The sequence below is a fragment of the Hetaerina americana genome, unplaced genomic scaffold (assembly GCF_022747635.1).
Source record: "Hetaerina americana unplaced genomic scaffold, ioHetAmer1.1.p SCAF_7, whole genome shotgun sequence".
In the NCBI taxonomy this organism is placed as follows: domain Eukaryota; kingdom Metazoa; phylum Arthropoda; class Insecta; order Odonata; family Calopterygidae; genus Hetaerina; species Hetaerina americana.
In genome coordinates, this window is record NW_027287316.1 from 13,983,206 (window position 1) to 14,006,013 (window position 22,808).

Genomic DNA, 22,808 nt, shown 5'->3' on the forward strand with positions numbered 1-22,808 from the left:
AGCCGATTAAGAAAATGATAGCACTAGTACCCAGATTGGGTTGAAATTGAATTGAAACAGGTCACAAAAGCACATATTACAAGAAAAAAGAAGAACCAAGAGAGTTAACAGAAAATACTTGTCGAATAGGTGCAAGGGAAAATTTAAAAATACCACAAATGCTAGGTGTTACCCCTCCCCTTGCAGAAGTCCTACTTTCACCATTTGACCCCTCCCCCCACCCTGCCCTTGCTAGGGTACTCACCGCATTGGCCGCCGTAGAGGACCTTGAGGTCCTTCCTCTTCTCGCAGGCGGCCAGCCGGAGGCGGCATTCGTTGGGGTAGGAGACGCCGTCGGAGCCGCAGACGGGGGAGAAGTCCGATGGGCAGGAGGCGGGTGGGCGGCACTCGCACACCGCCTCGCCCCCCTTCTCTACGCACTCCGCGCCCCACCCGCACGGCTCCCTTCCGCGGCGGCTGCACGGCCCAACGCCCCCTGGGGACAGAGGGAAGGGAAAAGGGGCCTCGCTTGAGTGCGGAGTTCCACGCCTTCGCCGGAAGAGAGTGGGTCTCGGCTCCGCAGAAAGTTTCCAGCGGGCAGTCCGAGAAAGAATACCTGACCCCATGGAAACATTGATACCACAACAAAAAGCCCAAGGTTTAAAATTAAGAACACTCATAGAACCAAGTCTTGAGAAGTTCTTCGGGAGTGGAAATACGACCGAGAGAGACAATGGAAAGGAGTATTGCGCATTTGGGCGATAGGATACAATGAGATGGCCACGTTAAAATAGCCACTACTCATTTCAACTTCAGTGCTGTGATCTAACTGCATTGTAACAATAGCATTTATGTGCGCTAACATCAATGGCGTCAGATGATTCGTGATGCATTCCACTGATTCGACTATAACTGTTAAATTTGTCTCAGAGCAATCATCTAAGGTGACTTAATTTGAGTACGAATTAATATTGCCCTTTGCTCATGATATTTCGATCGCCATCTGCGTTTGAGAAAGATTTTGCTGCAGCAAGAATTGAATAACTCTATTTCTTTATTTCCTCTCTTCAATCAAAAGCCGTGCTCTACTAATGCCCACCTTTTGAAATAATTATTAAAATGAAAATACTCGTACGACATGCATAGGTTAGAATTAAAAGTATTTCATTGTGAATATTTTATTAGTATTTTGGAGTATGTGATTTATGAAAGCAATCAAAACCGACATTATCGGTCATACGAATATGATGCTCGCATAATTTCCTGGTGGCAGTGAAAATTACGAGTTCGCTTTTACGATAAATAAGATTTGGATTTTTGTAAATTTCATTGATAATTTTTACAGTTATTCTTGCTTTTCTGTTTTGAAGGCGTAATTTCTCGTTCTATTACCTAAATTAATGCTATTCGGATACAATAAAAATAGCATAAGCATAGACTACTACTGGTTACGAGCCCTTGGTAATTGGGAGTTGATTATCGATAAATAACTAAGTAAACAAGCCACTCGTGTAAAATTGAAGACATGAAAAATATTTCATAGTTATTTGTTGTTTTAAATGACAGTGAATGCTGTTAATTGATGAACATAAAAGAATTAATGAATTGAAATCAGTCATTGGCCTCGACAAATATATTCTATCAGAAGTACGAGTATATATTATAAATAATCAGAATGGACTTTGATGTGGCCCAGGAAAACTAGTTTTAACCTATCGACTGCAAGAGGGTAATTTGACGAATTAGTTATAAAATGAATGTTCTACGTTTGATAAATTGAACAAGTTATCACTGAATAATTTAACTTGGTATTTTTTCACAAAGGCAGTTTTTGTGAAAATATACCAAGTATTCGGTGATCATGGATTCTCACAAAATAGAGTCTGAAACCATCGAATTCATAACAAGCTATTTCCAAAATGGCGCATGTACGCAGTTAATAATTCCAAATTCATCAGGATATAATCCGCATTATACAAAATAATCAAAGGCGATACTCTTGACACTAAAAAAAAGCTTATACTTAGGAACGTTTTATAGACTAGCTGAAATATTACACGCCGAGAGGTTGTCAGTGATGATTGACTGTGGTGTAGCAAACCAGGTTGATTCAGGAAACCATTTTAAGAAGCATGTATAAAATGTGAAAAAGGCGAATATTTAATCCATTTGCGCCTCAGAAAAATCTCTGTATCCATCAATCATCCGTTTTAGCACGTTTCCCTCCTGCTTCGTTTTCACTGAGTAGGGATATTGTAAAAAAAAGACTGTTAATCTGGATGTCATGAGAAGAAAAAGAACCTTGTCAAAACCCTCGTGTTTGAGGAGGAAAAATGAAACTTGAGCCGAGAAACCAGCGTGAAGCAAAGAGAAAGATCGTATAAATGACTTACATGCACGGCTAAAAAATAAAGGCACTATCCTCCCACTTCAAAAACAGTTGGTTCACTTCAAAAACAGTCGGGATGCTGAGGTTCAATTTCATGCGCGGATAAGGAGTCCGGCAATTTCTGCTTCCCGAGCTTCGATCTGGGGAGGCGGACAGGGGGAGGGGGGCGAAATACGTCTGCGGAGGGAGTGTGAGGGTCGCTTTGGGCGGGAGGGGGGCGAGGCGAAAGAAGTAAAGAAAGGGAAAAAAATAATCGAAAGAGTCGGGGACGATATCCTCCTCTCCCTCTCAAATGTAATTATTCAAGAGCACCCAAAACTGGAAACAGCAAGGATGGCGGGGGATATTATTCCCGAAATTTGATTCCCGTGCCGAGACGTAAAGGGGAGGGGTGGGAAGGGAGGGAGGGAAAAGGGAGAGGTTTTGAGGATTTACCCGTTTGAAATTCCGGGGGTGGAAACCAACCCCCTTCGTTTTCGAAGAGGAGGGAAGGGGAGTTTTTGAGGGCTGGGACGGGGTGGGTAGACGGACCTGTCGACGGATGCTTATGTTGTTTTATCATGAACTGCCACCATCTCTCCATCAAGAGAGGTACTTCCGCCGAAACTCTACCTCCCACCCTCCCGCCGAATTGGAGGGCGGGGAAGAGTTTCGGGACGAATAAAAACGAAATCCTCATTTTGAAGGATTATCCTTTCCCGTTTTCTTTTCCGAGCCCACCTAGGGAGGAGGAGTTGAATAAAAAAAGGGTTAAAAATGGGGACGAGAGGAAAGGAAAAACATTGAGAGACAGAGAGCGAGAGAAGGGGGGCCCGGACACGAGTAAGGAGGAAGAAGGGATTGGGAAAAATGGCGGGACAGTGGGCGGAGGCGGATGAAGCCTTGTTTTCCGTATATACTAAGGCCTACATTTCATCTCGGAATCCGCCAAATTGCTTCCAACACTCGCAAAAAGGAACTCGTTTATTTTCGAGGCAATAAAGGATCAAGAGAGCTCTGTTGAGAGAGATGTGGGAGGGACCTGTGCGGGTGGCGGGTAGAGGGAGATCGGAGATTAGTCCTGCGGGAGTCGGGAGTGTGAACGGAGGGGGGGGGGTTGAACGGAGGCCGGGGCTCCTCAGAGTAATCGGTTCCCGGGGAGGGGTGAGGAAGAAAAGGGTGCCAATCTACCCGCCCAGTATTCCCTTCAAGTTTCTAATAATATTCCTCTTTCATGTTTATCACAATTCCCGTCACCCTTATTTTACGTTTCGTCGAAGAAAGTACCGACCGATGATGGATGCGAGTTAATAAATAAATTAATATGCAAACAACTACGGAGCCACTGGAAGAAAGAGTTCTCCTCGGTGGTCCAGGTGGTCTGCTTTTATGAATTTGCTTCCAAGAGAAAGGGGGAAGGGGCTGAGTGTTAAATATACTCTCCATAAAAATATATTTCGCCATATTAATTTCAGGAGCGTTAAATAAGTAAAGGGCATCTACATTTAAGTTTAAAGACGGAGAACAGATAAAATTAGAATTAACATCCAAGCAGGGATTTATTATGTTTGATTTAAAGTGAAATTCTTAAAAAAATACGTTATTCTAAATTTTATTTGCACACATTTATCACAAAAAATCATAGGAATCAGCATGCATTAAAACAGCCCCGGATTTTCGATTATTACCATTTCTATCTTTAAAATATTACTCAACGCCGTAGTCTTAAAATTATAATTATATATTTATCTATTTGAAAAAAAACTGAACGTAAAGATTTGGAGGGGGGGAGGGTGAAACGTATGCTTGGAAGGGAATAAATGATGGCGGTTAAGGGTGGGAATTTTTAAAGAACGGAAAGCTAGTATATATGCGGATTCACAAGTTCTCACCTCTATATTGGTGGCTGAAACGGGTAGGGATTCTAGGATGGTTAGGGAGAAAAACTGGTCGGAGGAAAGTTTGTGGGATTTTGCGTGTTAAGGGATAGGATGAGAAGAGAGTGAGGCAGAATTACAAGAGTAGCAGTGATTCCTCATTCGAATGGATAAGGGGGTGACGAATTCGCATATGTGAAATGAAGTTAATTATTTGCATGACAAGAGATAGATAATGTATTTTGAGAGGTAATTAGCATGAGAACGAGGTGAGGGGGCAATGGGGAGATGTGGGGAGAGGGTAGCAGATCTGATAAGCGGACATGTTTTACATCGGGGGCGGTTGCAAGTGGGGAAAATATGAGGACATTTGTCAGGGGGGGCGCCAAATATATATATATATATATATATATATATATATACATAAATATAAAACCATAAACACAGTAATCAACCCGAAGGTCGGTTTGGTCGGTGATGGTGGAGTTCACCCAGTATTAAGCCCTATATGGCGTGTGAATATTCACACTTCAGGGTAGGGGGGCCAGTTCCTTTCCCTTTGCCGGTTATGGTTTCCTCGGAAGATCTGATACCCGAAAAATCACATAGCTTGGATGGAGCTGCAGGTGCCCAGAGTGCGTTGCCCGGGAATCGAACCCGGGCCCCCGCGGTCACCAGTCAAACGTTCTACCCCCTGGACTACCGCGACCCCATATATATACCAACCACATATATATATATATATATATATATATATATATATATATCTTTCTGATAAATAAATAAATATAAATAAATAAATAAATAAATAAATATATATATATATATATATATATATATATATATATATATATATATATAAACGATAGGGTACCCAAAAATAACAGGAATGTTGTTATAGATTCTTTAGTTCTCAATATATTTACATTGAATTTTGTTCACCTTCCAAGTATTCTCCATTACCCACAATGCACTTCTCCAAACGATGCTTCCATTGTTCGAAATATTTCTGAAATTCGGTTATCGGGATGTCCTTTAGGCCTTCTAGCGATTTTTGTTTTACCTCCTCCACTGTGTCAAAACGCTTTCCTTTCATGTCCCTTTTGAGCCTGGGGAATAAAAAGAAGTCACAGGGAGCTAAATACGGTGTGTAGTGATGGTGGAAAATCGATGTTATGCCGTTTTTTGTTCAAAACTGCATCACGGAGAGGGCGGTATGAGCCGGCGCGTTGTCATGATGGAAGAACCAGTCGCCTGTGCGCCAAAGATCTGCTCTGGAATCTTCTGAATTGAACTCCATGATACTCCAGACTTCTCACAGATTTGATCAATGGTACTGCGACGGTCTTTACGAATGAGGGCATTGATTTTGTCGACGTTTTAGTCAGTTCTTGATGTTGAAGGGCGGCCTTAACGGGGTTGGTCTTCAATTGATATTTCACCTTTTTTAAAAGGTATAAACCACTAGTAGACTCTGGTTTTGCTTAGGGCAGCTTCCCCATAAGCAGTCTTGAGCATAACAATAGTTTCCGTGGCCGATTTTCCCAAAAGGAGACAAAATTTCACTGCAGCGTGTTGCTCTTGATAATCCCCCATCACGTTTTTCGCCGAAATGAAAAAAGTTGTTTCACTGAAACAGCTCTCACGGACAAACCGATCCAGTCACAGTGACGGTGCTGCGCATACTGACGCAGGGGATGTGAGCCTGACGTGCGACCGGCCTAACAAAGGTTTCCCCCCCTCTCGCTCTCCCCCGCAGCCCAATTTCCGTTACTTTTGGGTCCCCCCTCGTATATATATATATATATATATATATATATATATGTATACATATAAACTATGATAGAAATAGTGAACAAAAGTAAAAACACAGAAAAACACGAAAAAGAAACACACGTATTTCGAATTTTCGGTGGCCCTGCCACCTTTCTCAAGGAAGAGAAGAAATGAACTGTTCCTCAGTTCCTTCCTCCTCTCCCCTGAGAAATGTGGCAGCGCCACTGAAAATTTGGAATGCGTGTGAGCTTCTTTTTTGTGTGTTTTTGTGTTTTTGTTCGCTAGCGCTATCATGGCATACAGTATTATTCACATCCGTGAGTCTTTCACAAAAGTTATATATATATATACATATACAGGATATGTATATATATAATGCATATATAATATATATATATATATATATATATATATATATATATATATATATATATATATATATATATATATATACATTATATATATACATTATGTATATATATACGAGGGTCATCCGGAAAGTAGTACCCGTTCGGAAATAAAGACACAAAAGTAAATATTAACAAACATAAAAAATTTTATTTGAAAGAGGATACTTTAAACTACTTCTCAACATAATCTCCAAGCAAATTAAGGCATTTGTCATAACGTGTGACAAGTTTCTGTATTCCTGCTGCATAGTCCTTCGCCGCCAGCTCATTGAGATACGCGAGGGACCCATCTTGCACAAATTTTTGCATAATGCAGATGGTGTTTAACAATTTCAACAATTGTTCGAGAAACATTGGGAAAATGCTCACAGATGTCATCAATTGTGACGCGCCGATCGTTCCTCACGAATTCGTCAACTGAGCTCACCAGTTGGTCTGTAATGACAGACGGTCTCTCCGAACGCTCATCGCCGTGTGTGTTCCCCCTCCCCATGTTGAAGTTGCGACACCACCGCCGAACAGACGACTCGTCCATTACATTGTCTCCATACACCTCCTTTAATTGGCGATGAATATCACATGGGCGAACGTTTCTTGCATTGAGGAATTTAATCACTGCCCTCACTTCACAACTGGCGGCGTTCTCAATTTTTTTAAACATTGTAAACAATCACAGAAACAACACAGGCAATGCTAGCGTCACGCAACTTGGCTCAGAGAAGGCAGACAAGCCACTGAAGCTATCTGACCTCGTCCAGCGGCTACTCGCGTCGTCAGCACTTCATGCGGCACGAACGGGTACTACTTTCCGGATGACCCTCGTATATATATATACGTCTATAAATATGTATATATTTGCGTGCTTGTGTGTTCCTACGCATGTACATGATGTATACTTATATAAGTTAAAGCTTCGGTTGTCAGAGAAAAATGAGCCTCAAAAGAATAAAAAAGAGGGATTTCTTGCCGAAAAATGTTTCCTTGGGATCCCGCCGCGTTTTTTCTCATTCTTCTCCGTCTCAGGCATCCTTTCACCACATCCTTGAAATTTACGACACTTTGGAGGGCGGGGGACGATGAGGAAGAAAGGAGGGGGCGCAACCATGAGATTTTAAAAGGATCCGCCTGACCTGAGACGGGTGTGGGGGGGTGGAGTTGGAGAGAGTGTTTTGTGGCCGCTCGGAAAGAGAGAATGGAAAGAGAGCGGATGCGAGGCCTGTTACGCTCGAAGGGAACGACGAAAATATGGAGTCGTCGGCATCAAGAACGCTGAGACGGCTGAGAGAGGAGGAAGGCGTGGAATATCGTTAAGGGGGATGCGAAATAAGGGGAAATTTTCGATCTCCCAGTGAATGCAAAAATGGACTCAGATTTGAAGAAGTTTGGATGCTTTTATCTTAGAAAATAACGCCTTATTTGGGAAAGACAGATAGTATAAATAAATACACAAAATTCATATGCTTTTTTCCTATGTTATGGTTTTCTAAAAGATCTCAATTTAAGTCGCTAAATGGACGGTAGGAAATGCTATTGCGTTTATTTGAATTACTTCGGGGAAACAACCTATCGGATTTATCAAATACTGGCCTCAAAACCTCAGTTCAAGACCCGAACGGGACAGTACCCATAAAAACGACGGCACGTCATGAAAATGTCTACTAAAATTCAGCTTTGCATTCATCACCAAACGGTGTACTTTTCTGTAAACCAGCACCTGACTTCACGCGGCGCGGTGAAATAAACTGGTTTACCATGAAAGCTTGGATTTCACTAGCTCTTGGGTTTAGTATTAGACACTACTCCTATATCTTAAAAAATGTTCGCGTTGATTATTCTGTTTTTTCGCGGAGTAAGTCGTTCACCTACAGTACCATCGTTGGTTCCCTCTTCATAGAGTTTGTTTTTGCGTGATACCTGTCAGCTTATTTTAAAATGAATTTGTGATGCTTGAGCATAATTCCGTTGAATATGTGAGGCGACAGTGTGAGATATGGACTTACTGAAGGTGACATATTTATTTGATTGGAAATTCAAAATGGTGAGTGGGTTACTCCATGCAGCATTTCTTCCACTACTTCTACTCTTTGCGGTAGGTTTGGGACGGAGAAACATACTGATCACCACTTAATTTCTGAGCCTCACCTAAAAAAACAAAAATTAAATAAACATACAAATGACATCCATAACTAAAATAACCCCTTCTTTAATTCCGCATACCTCTTTCCTCCCATTATTTCGTCCAACATGTCTTTACTTTCCCTATAACTTCCCCGTTTGCCTAACATTCTCCTCTGATCAAAGTCTTTAACTACCCATTGCCAATCAAACTGCCCTACATCCACTTGTTTTGCTTTCTTTGGATCACATCCAATAAACCTGTTTCCTACTCAACATGCTTAGATCTTCTTCGTTTTTTTCCCTTTCCACCCATTTTACCTTTTCTGTTCTTCATAAACAACAACGTCTCAAAATCCTCCAATCTACGTCAATCAGTTTCCTTGAACGATCATATTTTCTCACCGTGCAAAACCATACTCCATGTCAAAGTTTCATATTTTTAAGAAACTTACTTCATTTAGTTTTCTATACGATAATTAGCTCTGGAAAAGATTAATGCTTCACCATAGTTTTTCAAAACTGAGCTAAAGATATACTGATTCTGACATGCTCTTTCTAAGATGTTCACATATCTATCTTAACATTTTCAATTAAAAGCTATTTGAAATAAAATAATTGGAAATACGAAGCCTTATTTTGACAGTTGACAGATATTTTCCATATTCTGTCATTGAGAAGCCGTGATAACAGAAATATGTTGAGTTCCACTGAGTAAAATTCTCATGAATTGACAGTAATAATGATACGTAAGGGATTAAATTTTCAAAATTGGAATCAAATTAAATTTGGTATCACAATGATTTTCTTCAATAAATTACCCCCGAACCCATTCTTAATTTTTAAAGATACTGAATTTTACAAAATTGGTACCAACTCTTCAAAATAAATGTCAAATTTTTGCTCGAAATATTAGCTCTGAAAGTAGAGTTTGACTGGAGACATTTTTTCTTCTTTTTTCAGCATCAACGTATAACACAAATAAAACTTAAATAAGATCTGCTGGACGTGGGATGAAAACACGATGAATATCCCAATAAAAAATTTCCCCCGTTCCCAAACTCAAACTCTCCATCACCAATAACGACAGATTTAAGCCCGCCCGGCAAACGGGACACCAGAAAATTTGTCAACTCGCCTCGGACTCATGCCCTGAAGATCTCCAAAATTTTGATCAATACGGAAGAGCATCCGGGGGAGGGGGGGAGTTGGCTGTGTATGTGTATGACGGGGTGGAGTGGGGTTGGGAGAGGGTGAGAAAAAACTCCTCATCACTTTAAATGTCCGTCTCTTCCCATTTTTTTTGCCCGTGCCAACCGGTCTGCGTCCAGATGATAGCGGGGTAATATTCATCTGGATTTATCTTTTTGATCCGACGTCCTCTCGGTGTGGAATGACGCGGAAATAAAATAAGACTCAAGCCTTTTGAATCATTCCCGCTCGGCACTCTCATTGAGCCGCCGTTGAAAGCCAAAAGAGGAAAAAAGCAACACCTCCCATTGGCACTTCGGAGACACGCGAGGGAGATAAGCTCCTTGGGGCGCCCAAAAAGACGACGTAGCGAAGAGGGGTAATTAATACCTCCTCGGTAGGCGGGATCTCGGGGGAGTGGTGGCGGGCGGGAGGGCGAGGGAGGGAGGAGGGAAAGGCTTTGGATGAAGGACGGTTTTCCTTTTTTTATCCGAAACGGCGGAAACGGCGATACGGGATGGGCTGGCCGGAGGGATTCCATTTCGGCTCCCTTTGGATGATGGATGCTGCTCTCACCCTCCGAGAGGGGAGATGGATGGGTTGGTGGGGGAGGCTGTACCTCCCGCACCCCTTCCCGTTCCACCGCCTTCCTTCTCTCGTCCCCCCTCCCTCCTTTTCCACTAATTTCTCCACCTTCCGAGGAGTCCCTCCCACCACCCCTCCGAGAGGCAGCGGGAATATTCCGATTGCGGGGTGGGCGGATGGGGGGGGAGGGGAAGTGAGAGAAAAATCATCGCTGCGTGGGAACAAAGGCAAAGGGAGAGGTGACTTCAACGGGAGACACTCCGACGGGTGTTGAAAACCCTTGATTACCGAATTTGCATACAAGAGCTTAGTCGAAAAGAGCGAAGGTAAGTGTGTGGGAGCGCGAATCGATGTGTCTCCGGCGTTGCATCCCGCCTAATAAAGCTCCGGCTGAAATGAACCTCGTGAATTTCGTAACGCCCAAAAAGCGAGTACTTATGAATGAAATATGGAATTCGATCACAGATAATGTTTCCCCTACCTCATTCAGTATTTGGTCCCGAAATTATTTTCGTCAACCAAATTCACATTTGAAGTGATTTCAGCAGCATTTATTTGCTTAAGTTTTAATGATTAAAACAAATTAAGAGAAAAATAGTAATGATGGCAAAATAAATTTTTGAGGAAATGTAACATTGCTCAACAAGCAACGCTACGATTGCTTCTATTCCATTCTCTAAATAAATTGGAACATTCTATCTTCGAGCATTAATGGCCTAGGAAGTTGAAACTCTGAAACCAAAATTTTTGTTAAAGGACGCTTTATTTCTATAGTCATTTTCTATGGATCTGGTCACATGAATCTGGGCGTCTATTCTTACTACAGCGGTGTAAAACGAAATTATTCATAAAATGCTATTTAACGTTGTATATTATATATTAAGGCATAACTCATACCATAATAATCTCACAGAATTTCATGTTTATTGGATATGCTCTTTGCTTTAGAAACGTAAAACATACAAGCAGAGCCTTTGTACTGGTAGTTAACCTTTGAAATTTCCTTTGGTCTGCTATCTTCCCGCCTGCGCTGGAAAATCCTGTCTTTAGAAATTAAACAATGGAGTGGGGAATACATTCATATGACGCAGCACACACAAATTGTTCGCTTGTTTTTTCACGAGATCATCGTATTCAGACCTCAATACTCCATGAATATCGTGAGGACGAGCTCTATGCACGAGTACTGAGATTCTACTATCCTATCAGAAGATAAATAAAATTCAACCGACTCCTGGATTTTTAGTAACCTAGAAAACCTAATATTTCTCATCCTTTTCAGTGTATTTGGAATGCGTCATTAGATGTGCATACTTAATGACGAGGGAAGGCTCTGCTAACACAGTTATATCCATATTAATGTTTAATCATTCCGAGAATTACTCTGTGTGCGAGAAAATAAGGAAGACTTTTGCGGTGCGGTGTGGTTCCCAAAGAATAGAATTATTTCGCGGAACTTAATGATTGGTGTTACTACTCTTGGTAGTAGTAGTTTTGAGGGGAGGCGACCGACAGCTAAGGTCATTTGCGCCATAGGGGATGGACAGGAAAGGATGAAGGGTGGAGAGAAACCCGGCGTCGGCATTAGCCTACTCTTTACGAAAGGCACCAAGGGGTCCGCATCTTAACGTCCCATCCGACGGACGCCGTACTCACTCAAAGTGCCCTCCACAAAGCACCTCAAGTAGGGATCGAGATACCTCTGAAAAATATTCAACACCGCCGGGATTTGAACCCGCGCCCTCAGGGTGGGAAGCCAGTACGTTAGCCCCCGCACCATCTCGATCCCCTTACTACTCTTATCTTACTACTCTTATCTTCTTCCTTACGACCAAAGGGGACTATCAATGACCTTTTGAATTCTAAGGAATTCCCCTCGTTATTTACTCATAGGTTGCCATTATTTGTGAATGACTTTCATCCGAGGATACGCGGGGAGACGAACATATACATACATAAGAAATGGAAGGTTTCTTTAAGTCGGAAGTGAAAGAGCCCGAGGGACGACCAGTGATGGACTAAAGGACTCATTTGTAGTCTAAATATGGATGCAGTATTTAGACATGAAGCTCATTATCCTTTTTTGAGGTTTTTTGAAATTTAGGCAATGCTCTTTGGTCTCTTGAAGTTAAACAAAATCTTCCAGACATAAATGACACATACCCTTGAGCAAAAATCTTGAATCACTGCCGAGGGAAACTTTAATATGAGGCTCGCTTGCCATAATTCAGCCATTTTTAAAATCAAACATTTCATTACAAATATAAATGCAAAATAAACAATAACGCGATAGTTTTTTTATTATTTTTTATACGGCTAGGGTTACTTTTTTAAAAACGGTTTAAAAAAAACGGGGTTCAAACTGGAAATTACCTCTAATTTATTCTTTTAAAGCTTTTTCAGTGATTAAAAGACTGCGAAGACCAAAGAGTGTACCTAAATATGCGATGAAAATTTCTCAAGACTTAAATAAATTATCTGCTTTTATAGGCATATGTCTGAAACGGTTGGGATTTTTCCAAAATACTCAATTTGAGAATCCTAAATATTGAGCTTGAATCTAAACAGGATGATTGGTCCAATTAGGTATTCTACTAAATTAAATGAAGTTGCATACATTCAAAGGAACTGCGAGAGATGCTGCAAAATAAAATTTTTACGGAGTCATTCGCTAATGCACATTACAATGAAGTAGTTTTTCAAAGTGTAAAAATCATTCGCCTTGCAGGTATATAGTTAAATAATCTGTTGAACATTGTAAAAATGGCTGTGATAACAGCTATAATCATATGGAGCTCTATAGTCAGCGTAGGTGCTGCTGATTTACTCAAATTTAAAACAAATTAAAATTGGCACAGTAAAAATTATGATAATTTATGGTTAAATTCTCCAAAGAGCTTCATTTCCTCCATGGTCATTAGGGGCTAATTCGCGTTGGTGAAAAAGCTGTCCACCTATTTACCGAATTATTATGGGAAAAATTTTCGTACTAAATCGTATAGACTTCCTTCCACAGAAGGTATGAAATGGAAAAAAAATATATAGAGTCGTCAATATTGGTGACGGCGGCGTTGATGACTCCATTACCATTCACGTCAGGTCAGTTCTCGGCGGATCACTGGGAAGAATGCGAGCGAGACTCGATTAGTCCCAGCGAAATGGATTTTGAGTGCGCGCGAGATATTGACTAGGCGCGATGATTTCTCCTTGAAGTGGAGGCAGCCTCCTGGATTCATCGAAGGGATGGATTGGGGAGGGTTTCTCTTTCATAGGATCGATTTTAAAACCAATATCCGCTGAGATTTCAACTACGGCGGATTCTTGGTTCTTACTTTCCACGTGACGAGTAGCCAATTTGCCTAAACCTAAATATTAATGATTTTATGCCTGGTAATCGTTGTTCACTCGTTTAGAACTTAATACATGCTTTTATGAAAATGGAAGCTCTTTGCAGATCGACTACGGTGATAATAAATGTGTTCATTACTAGGAATAATCCTGCTTAGTAAATAATAAATGTACAATGGTGCAACAAATATTTTCATGGCTATAGTCACAAGAAAACTCAATCTCACATTAACCAAGCCAGGTAATTTTGTACAATTCCTACGAAAAATATTGTCTACATTATTTTGGTATACGAATCATTCAGATAAGCAAATTTATGAAGCTAAAATTGAATATTACTTGAGGCTTAGGCGATTAAAAGGCATATAAATTACTGGTTCCTTTAAGATTCTAATGCTATTTTAAAGAATAGAAAATACCAACTCAAACTTATTTAAGGAAATTAACTTAAAAATGAAAGTGATGGTTAAAGAGGTGCAAGTTCTAAACTAAGCCCGCATTCTTACAAAACTCGAATATAAATGTAAAAATGAGAATAGAAATAATGAAGTCCAGCCCCGTATAAAACTTCAATATAATGAATACAAATAGATAATGTCACAAATAGAATTGAAAATTAACTTAATTAAATTTTCCAATAAAAAGCAAGTGTTAAAACTGAATACAATCGCGATTAGAGTCAGAGAGTTAATGGATTTTACTGGAAGTATATGGCTTACATAGAATTTCTTTCAAGGCAAAGATACCCAAGAATTTATGGGTGGACTAATTCACGCGAGCAAAAGATTCCCTCACTCCGCAATTATTAAACATCTTTGAGTGGTGATGCTTAATGAACGATGTTTACGCTCATAAAACCCCTCTCATTTAACATGAATAGGGTAATTAGAAAGGTTTAATACTTATGAGGCATTGAAAAATATGTGTAATGCCATTGCTGGAAATGATTTGGGAGAAAGGGCGCTGTCGTCGATCCTGAACGTTAAAGTCAAAGTTCATTTGAGAATAACTTTCCTAACATCACCATTACAGATTCATGATAACATTAAAATCCTTGCCTTAAAGTTGTCTAGGAGTGAACAAATGGGTTAGCGAAGATATTCAAGAAAACTACTGGGAAGGGATATAGGGAAACGAAATAGTTCATCGTAAAGTATCTTGGGTAGAGCACTCAAAATCTTTGAAAAAAAATCCAGATTTCTCGTCATTAATTACCCATAAAAAGTGAAAGATAGTTTCACGCATTGATAAAATTTGTTCCCACGCAAAATAATTTCCCGAACCCCGGAATACTGGAAAAGAAATTTCAAATACATAATCCTATGTTAAACCAGGACATGTGGGTGAAGAGTGAAATGAATGAATGAATACAATTATATTTGAGCGTCAAATTCACGGAATAATCTGTGCAAACCGGACACAAGAATACATAACCAGCTAAGGTAACTGATTAGGAGATTAAAGAATTTTGTCTCTATAACATTACATCAAGTGAAGATTGAGATATAGCTAAAAATAGATAAAAAGAAATATTTAATCGCGTTTCCTTCGTATTTCGCGTTTAATCGTATTAGCCTTTACGTTCAATTTTTACCTTGAGTTATATTCATCATGTATCATTGTTTGGGATGGCATGATTTGTTGATCGCAATTTTCTACAACTGCAAATAATGCAAAACTAGCCAAAATATTGACATTTTTAGAATACGTTTAGCTACTCCCAATGTAAATAATAACCATACCGATAAATTTTGATCAAATAAAAATAAATTACGGAAGGCGGTGTTCTCTAAACTTATTATTCTATCCAAAGGGGTTTAATTTTCTGCCTCAGATGGTACTTTAAGTGAATGTCAGTTGGAACAGAACATTTTATTTCAATAACCCACAAATGCTGTGAACAGGTTACAACAAAAAATGAAACAGCTAGTCTCATGGATGTTTCTTACTTGACACGACCATATTAAGGATTATTTATAAGTTTCGTGCGTATATTTCAAATTTCCATTAGCGCCTCCGTTATTTTTCGCATTCATGAGCCATAAATAAATTTGGAGTGGTCTACGCGGCGGAGGAGAATAAACCGTCCTCAAAACTCAGAAAACTTTACGGAACTTTCATGAGACTTAAAAAAAACTTCATCCGAGTTCAAATTGCTTGCAAATTTCGGCGACCGAGTGGCACTTCCCCCAACACTCATCCGAAAATCGATCCATTCAATCCCCCTCCCCTCCACACCCATCCACTCCTGACATCTCCAGTTACCTCCCTAAAACGTATTTACGACGCGGGGAAAAAGAGGTGGGTACCTGATGACACTGGCGCATTATCGTTATCAAAACTTAAGCTGGAGGGCGTGTGCTTCAGTGTAACGGGAATTATCCATGGCGCAGGGGCATTAATCACCGGTGAACCATCTCGTCCGACGACGCGCGGTCGGTTAACGGAAGGGTTAAAAACGTGTGAAAAAAAGCAAGATAATTTCGGAAGAAGGTGATTAAGGCGGGGAGGGAAGAGGGAAGACTGAGTTTAAACTTGAGGGGATGTACTTCGCGGATGAAGCGGGAGGCGCTGGGGGGTGTAAAAAAATATGGCTTGTGAGAAAAGCTGCCTCCTCCGCTCTGAATCCACAAAGTGAATTACCGAATTTGAGAAAAAAATTATGTTTATTTCGTGGACTCGGTTCTCATGATCGTCGTCTCGTATCTCTTTTTTATTAGTCATAATTAATAATGAGTCCCGACGTTTCGTTTGCAGACATTCGGATTTATCTTCAACGAATTGGAATTTCCGACCCGACTGTTTCAGGAGCGAAAATTTTGCTTTCCACTCAGCTAAGAAGTGAAGAATTGTTCATTCTTGAGATTAAATGTGATTTATTTCCCAACCTCGCGCCATTTGTAAGGGGCGGCTAAGGGCCGTTTATACGACCATACTACACCTATTACACATGTCACAGTTTGAGCGTGTTAAATGTAATAAAATGGCCGACAACGTTTCCTCATAACTTCAGAAGAACTGATGAAGTAGTTGGTTTAATTGTGTGAATTACTCTGAGCACAGCTACTGCAGTTGATGAACTATATTATCGGCAGACTTTTCTAAATTTTTTTATTCATTTAAAAATTGAAAAAAACATAAAATACTAAACCTTAACTGGGATTTAATGCTGATTAGACCACGATATGTCTGCGAAACTTTTGAGGAATACTTCCGTTTGAAAATTTTACTGTATCTTTGATGACTTTTTTGCACTTTTTTATTTCATTAAATAATACATAAGAAAAAGGAGAGTTTAACGGAATGACCAAAATAAGTATTTGTACATCTCGTTGCGAGACTGAGGACACAACACCACTCTTCTCGCAAACACGTGTGTTTGTCATATATGTAATTAATTTTCTGAATTATAGTTTAAATTGGAGTGATCAGAGGCTCTTATTTCCAGATTTGAAAATTTGCTGATAATGAATAAATGATAATTACGTTTTGAATGCGCAGCAATCAATATGTCTCTTGCCATGACGTTCAAATTGACGACACATTAAGAATTTAAGTCTTTTTTATTCTATTTTACTGGCTGCGAAATTATTAACAAACTAATAGCCATGAATGAGAAGCAGTCCTGACGTTGTTTGGAGAAACGGTAATTTAGAGACCATATCACTCTAAGAACTGTGATCCGAAGAAATACATCCAAAATAAATATTGCTCAAGATAGTAGTAATAAAAAGGATAACAAAGAAACGATGAGGTATGCCAACTGTAAAAGTTTGATTCTCAATGGACTAGGAAATAATGATTTTTGAAATATAGTCCTTATATTGAAAATGATCAAATTCAATGTTAAATTGAGATACATAAATATTTTGACTACTGCGAAAGACTTTCGTGCAGTAAGTTAATGCCGGTCGATTCAAGGTTACCCTAAAATTTGAATGACGACAAAATTTCTTCGGTGTACAGTGGCGGGTGATTAATTTTTGCAATATTCAGAGCTGATTTATTTAAGCCTCACAAACGAGGGATTTAATGAATATTAAGCTACTGATAGTGAGCAGGAGGCGGCGTTGAAATAAATTGTGCATGAAAATCATCCCTGCTTACACTCGACGGCTCAACTAATTGTTCGGCAAATTTATTTTGAAACCGTTCTCCGACTTCCTGTCACTCTGTGTATCAGATATGCCTCCTCCTCGGAGAGTAAACTGAGGTACAAATATTTTCACTCTTCATTAAATTTTGAAGATGCAGAAATTTTTGCAGCTGAATTATGTCCTTCAAACTAAAAATCTGACTCATTATTTACCGGGATACTATTCCACAGCTATATGGAAATAATAGAAACATGCGTCAATATTATATGCTCATGACAGGCATACATTGAGATTTCATTCAGGGATCAACATGAAACAATCTTTACTCATTAATTTTTAAATTCTACCACTGAGGTAGCATGTAAAAAAGCATAATATAAAATAAAAATATAAAATTCAATTTTGGTGGAAGAGGATAAAAGTAGATGAAAAAATTCCGTATTGACAAACTTTCCATTTAATTTCAAAATGTAAATTAGTTTCAGCAAGTCATTTATGTATACCTGACCACTAAGCCGATTTTTTTAATCCATCTCCAATATGATTTATGATAGTATCTCGTCTAATGTTAAATAAAGAAGTCAACCAAATGTTCACTCTAATTTCCTTCTCTTCAATAGTGGAAGTAAGTGAATATTAGCAGATTATTACAAGCAGTACATTAATACATATTATGTATTAATTAATAAACAGGCATCTGGATGTTATCAAAATGATGTTTTTGGGCCATGATAATACCTCGGGCTCGATTCAGAAGACTAATTTGCTATTTCGTTTCGTCTCAGACGAGTTTTCATTTGAATTCCATCTCTCTTGGGAGTGGAGTTGGGATAAATCAAAGTAGATTAAGTTGTTTTTCGGGGAACATTAATCGCCAACTTTCTTTCACAATCGAACTCTAAGGTCAGCTCTATTTGCTTTCTCTCCACTCTTCGCGAGCTATTTTCTTTCAGTCTCAGTTTTAGAAAATCAGTCGTCATCGATCACGCGGGCAGGTAGGCAGACTAAATGCTAAAATAACTGATGCCCGACAGTACAGCCTAGAGGCATCGTGATTTAAGTAATTTAACTGAACACTTATTTTCTTTAACAGAATGCAGTTTCCAATTATTATGTCTCGCTCATAGAGCTGTCCTAATTTTGGTACATTATTGGACAAGAGTAGTTTAGAATCTATTCCTTGCTAGTAATTTCACACGGAATGACGCAAGAAAAAATCAGAAAGAAAATACACACAACCGGAAGTAAAATATTTCCGACGATTTACCCGTTTATTTGAATTTTAAACGAATTTAGATAAATATTTCCTCTAATTATATTTGGAAGTCTGCAAGAAGAAATGCCTTCAAGCGAATAAAAATGGGCCATTAAAGTTGGCTCCTGTCATTCGTTTTTATTGCTTTATGTATCCGAATTGAAGTTATGATAATTTATCGAATAAATATCTAAGAAAAAACTTAAACTAGGGAATAGTAAGGGGAAAGATAAACTAAAAGAATTAACATGTAAGATGTGAGGAAGCGGGGTGATTTAATTTAAAGACACGTATCATTAGCATTCATCGAGTTGAATTGAATGAAGGTACTGATAAGACAAACAAAGCTCTAAAAGGTCCTTCGCGCCTTAATATCATTACAGGAACAAGCTTCCACCTTTCCACTTGCTAACTGATTCCTCGGGGAAATTAGTTTATCACGCACAATGCAAGAGAGGAACTTTCAAAGCTAATTACCATTGGACTATGGCGCTTAATACGCTTTTGGCCAAAGGGGAAACCCCGAACATGGCACCAAAATTTTAGACGAATCGTAATTATTTCAGAGTCAAAATTTCTTAGATCACGATTCATTGGAATATTAATTTCGTATGCCCCACAGAAGATTAAAAATATTATTAAGTTTATGATTCATTTTTTAACATAACATCATTGTATTAACAAAAGCCAGGCATTTTCTTAAAACATGTAACTTAATTGGGAAAAAACGCTTTGTGTAAGTAGACTAGATAATAGACTAAAGAAAAACATCATTATCTTCCTCGTGTTATTGCAATCACAATAGGAATCAAATTATGCAAATTGAATACTACTAGTCATTTGATAGCAGGATAATCATTACATTTAATAAACTTGTACTCAAATAATAGTATTAAAACATTTTAACGAACAATGATGATAGAGGTACAGGTATGAATGTCAAGAGTAAACATATTTGATTAAAGTGGACAAATTTTCCGTTAGCTTTATCAGGAAATCAATATTGACGAGGAAAATGTTTTAATCAAATAATTATGGAGGAATTAATAACGGCTCCCCTACATGCCAACTCGTCCGAGTTGTTTTTGCGCTGTATGCTTTGACGGTTTTTGGAAAGGGGATGATTATTTTCACTGTTTGAACATTTCACCAATGATATATTGATGAATAATAAGGAAAAGATAGCTGAAGGGTAGAACATGAAAGGTTGGCGTGTTTTGTGATAGAGTATAGGATTTGGCAAAGCTTGGGCCAAGGCGATTTACGGATTAGTACGCGATTGAGTTCAGTCGGGCGCCGGAGGTCTCTGCGGATCGTGGGACAATGCGCTTCTACTGTTTCCATTGTTCTCACACCTCTGACGATCGTTCTTTGTCCACGTGTTCGGGCAGTGTGACAGGGTTGAGGCCCTTAATCAAGCCCTGCCCGCGAGGTCAAAACCGTCTTAACCAAAGAAGGGCAGGGCCGTCTGAGTCAAGCTGTAACACTGAGACTGGCGCGGGTAGTCCTTAGAGACAAATATTAGTGTCCTTAATTATAAAAAACCAATGGAATCAAGCGGAATATATTCCATTAAATTTGGACAAAAAATTTTACCAGTGTACGTTCTCAATATCTATTTAGGAATTGTTTATTAAGGCACCAGATATGTAGGTAAACTCAGCATTATTCCACATAAAAATTTCAGCGAAAAAAACTTCTCGAACCGGGAATAAAATATTATATTAAACTTATCAAAAAGTCGAAGAATGTGGGCTATAGTACGATTTTGGAAAATGTTTAAAATTAAAGTTAAAAATAATAATATTCGATTTCCTGCCGCATTTATATATTTTTATTGGTGATATATTATCTATTTATATGCGTGTAGGTATGCTTTTAGTGGTAGATATATCGAAGTTATAATAATACTGCGGGCCACGAAGTCATTCGCAATCAACTCAATGTCTTCAAATAGGAATGAAAATTGGCAAAGAAAATTATTATAATTTTTTCACAGAAATGTGATTGAATCAAAATTTACAAAAGGAAAATGCTCGATAGAGGTAATGCGAGATGAGGGTAAGTATATGCCAAAGCTCATTTTGGGATATACATGTAAGGCTAAGTCACTAAAACATTATCGCAGTTTCAAAAGGTCATTTTTTATTTATTTTTAGCCAATGAATATTACACTGCCAACCAATTTTTAATAGTAACATTTTTAGGCACAGCAACTGTTTAATTTCATCGGCAAAAGTTGACGCTATAGTCTGTGAGTAGAAAATTTAAGGAGTATGTCTCAAATTTGGATATGACTTAAAATCCAAAATTATGCAAAGATAGAAAGGAAAGTAAATGTAGCAAAGAGGTAGGTTATTTGGATATAGCCTGAGAAAAGTTGACATACGAGTAGCCAAAGGATCTTCAATAAAGATTTAAATATCGCTAGATGGTAGACGTAAGCGAGAAATAATATAGGCAGGATAGTGTTAAAAATTAATTTAACAAGAAAATAAACATAGCCTGTAAAATGTAATCGCATGCATGTAAAATTGTATAATAAGGATATTAGATTATTATGATTTTTAATTTTAATGGTGCTCCGCAGATATCTGAGACTGGGAGGACGGACTGGGAGGCGTGCTAGTCTGGTGGACACGGCGTTAGACTTCTGACTAAGAGGGTCCGGGTTCAACTATGAATGATGCCCCTCCTAGACACTACTATACCCAAACCGTACGATCATTTGAGCACTTGGACTCCCTGGGAAACCACAAGCGGCTCCGGAAAAGGATTTCTTTCCTATCAGTCTGATACTCGGAATTCACTCGCTTCTGCGTCTTAATACCTCCGACTTTGACATTGTTATCTTTCAAACCGAAATTCGGGTCGACTGCAATGGTTTTCGGGTTCAGGTAGAGAATTATTTGGCTGGGGGCTAGCCAGGGATAAATGAACGTACTACGAGTTTGACATTTCTTTGGGCTGGGTCATGGTTTAAGAATCAGAAAGAAAATAACCATGAATTGTTCAATTCCATGTTGAAAGGTGGATCACTTAGCTCTATTCCAAAGAGACGGGCATTAGCTTTTGGATAACATGGAAAAATAATGTCACCCAGAAGAATCAAATTCAAGGGAGTAGTATAGAAGACATGTTTCGAGTTGAATAACCGCAATGCAATGATAAATGGAGCACAGCGAATAATTAGGGATTGGAATTGTGATGTCATTGTGAATAACGTCTTTTGGCACGACGTTAATCAACTTTAATGCTATTGGCACAGCAAAGTATCAATTACAATCGAACCCGCAAACTGTTTGAACATTTAATTGACATACCAATCACCTGGCATGCCGTAGTATCTCGGATATGCGTCAAAGAAATAGGTATGTAGATGGGAGATTATACGTTATTTACGAGAAATGTGAGAAATATTTTGGACGTAATATTAATTATAAATACACTTCATATTTAAGTATGAACGGAAATCTAAAATCCAAATTTATTATAAATCTGAGTTAAAACTCAATGAATATTCAAAGAAACTGCGGCAGATGCCGCGGCAGTAACTTTCAACATCCGCTAAATGTGGATTACAATTCACCAATTTCATAGAGTAGAAATCATTCGCTTTGACCGGGATCCCGAACAAAGCGAATAATTTTTGCACTCTGAAATTGTTGCCTCGTAACTCAATGAATATGCTTAAAATTGCAGAGCAAATCGTACTGAAATATTCTGTTTAATCCTTCCAAATTAGGAGATAAATATAAAGCATCTAAAGAATACATATACGTGCATACATATATATATATAAATATA

At 38.8% G+C, this 22,808-nt stretch overlaps 1 protein-coding gene across 1 annotated transcript in view; it reads right to left on the reverse strand.

Annotated features, from left to right (window-relative positions):
- LOC139696544 (agrin-like) overlaps window positions 1-22,808 on the reverse strand; it is a 161,880-nt gene that overhangs the window by 52,271 nt on the left and 86,801 nt on the right. Inside the window, exon 4 of the mRNA XM_071595348.1 lies at window positions 245-475. Within this exon, the coding sequence (XP_071451449.1) occupies window positions 245-475 (231 nt within the window). The remainder of the gene's footprint in view (window positions 1-244; window positions 476-22,808) is intronic.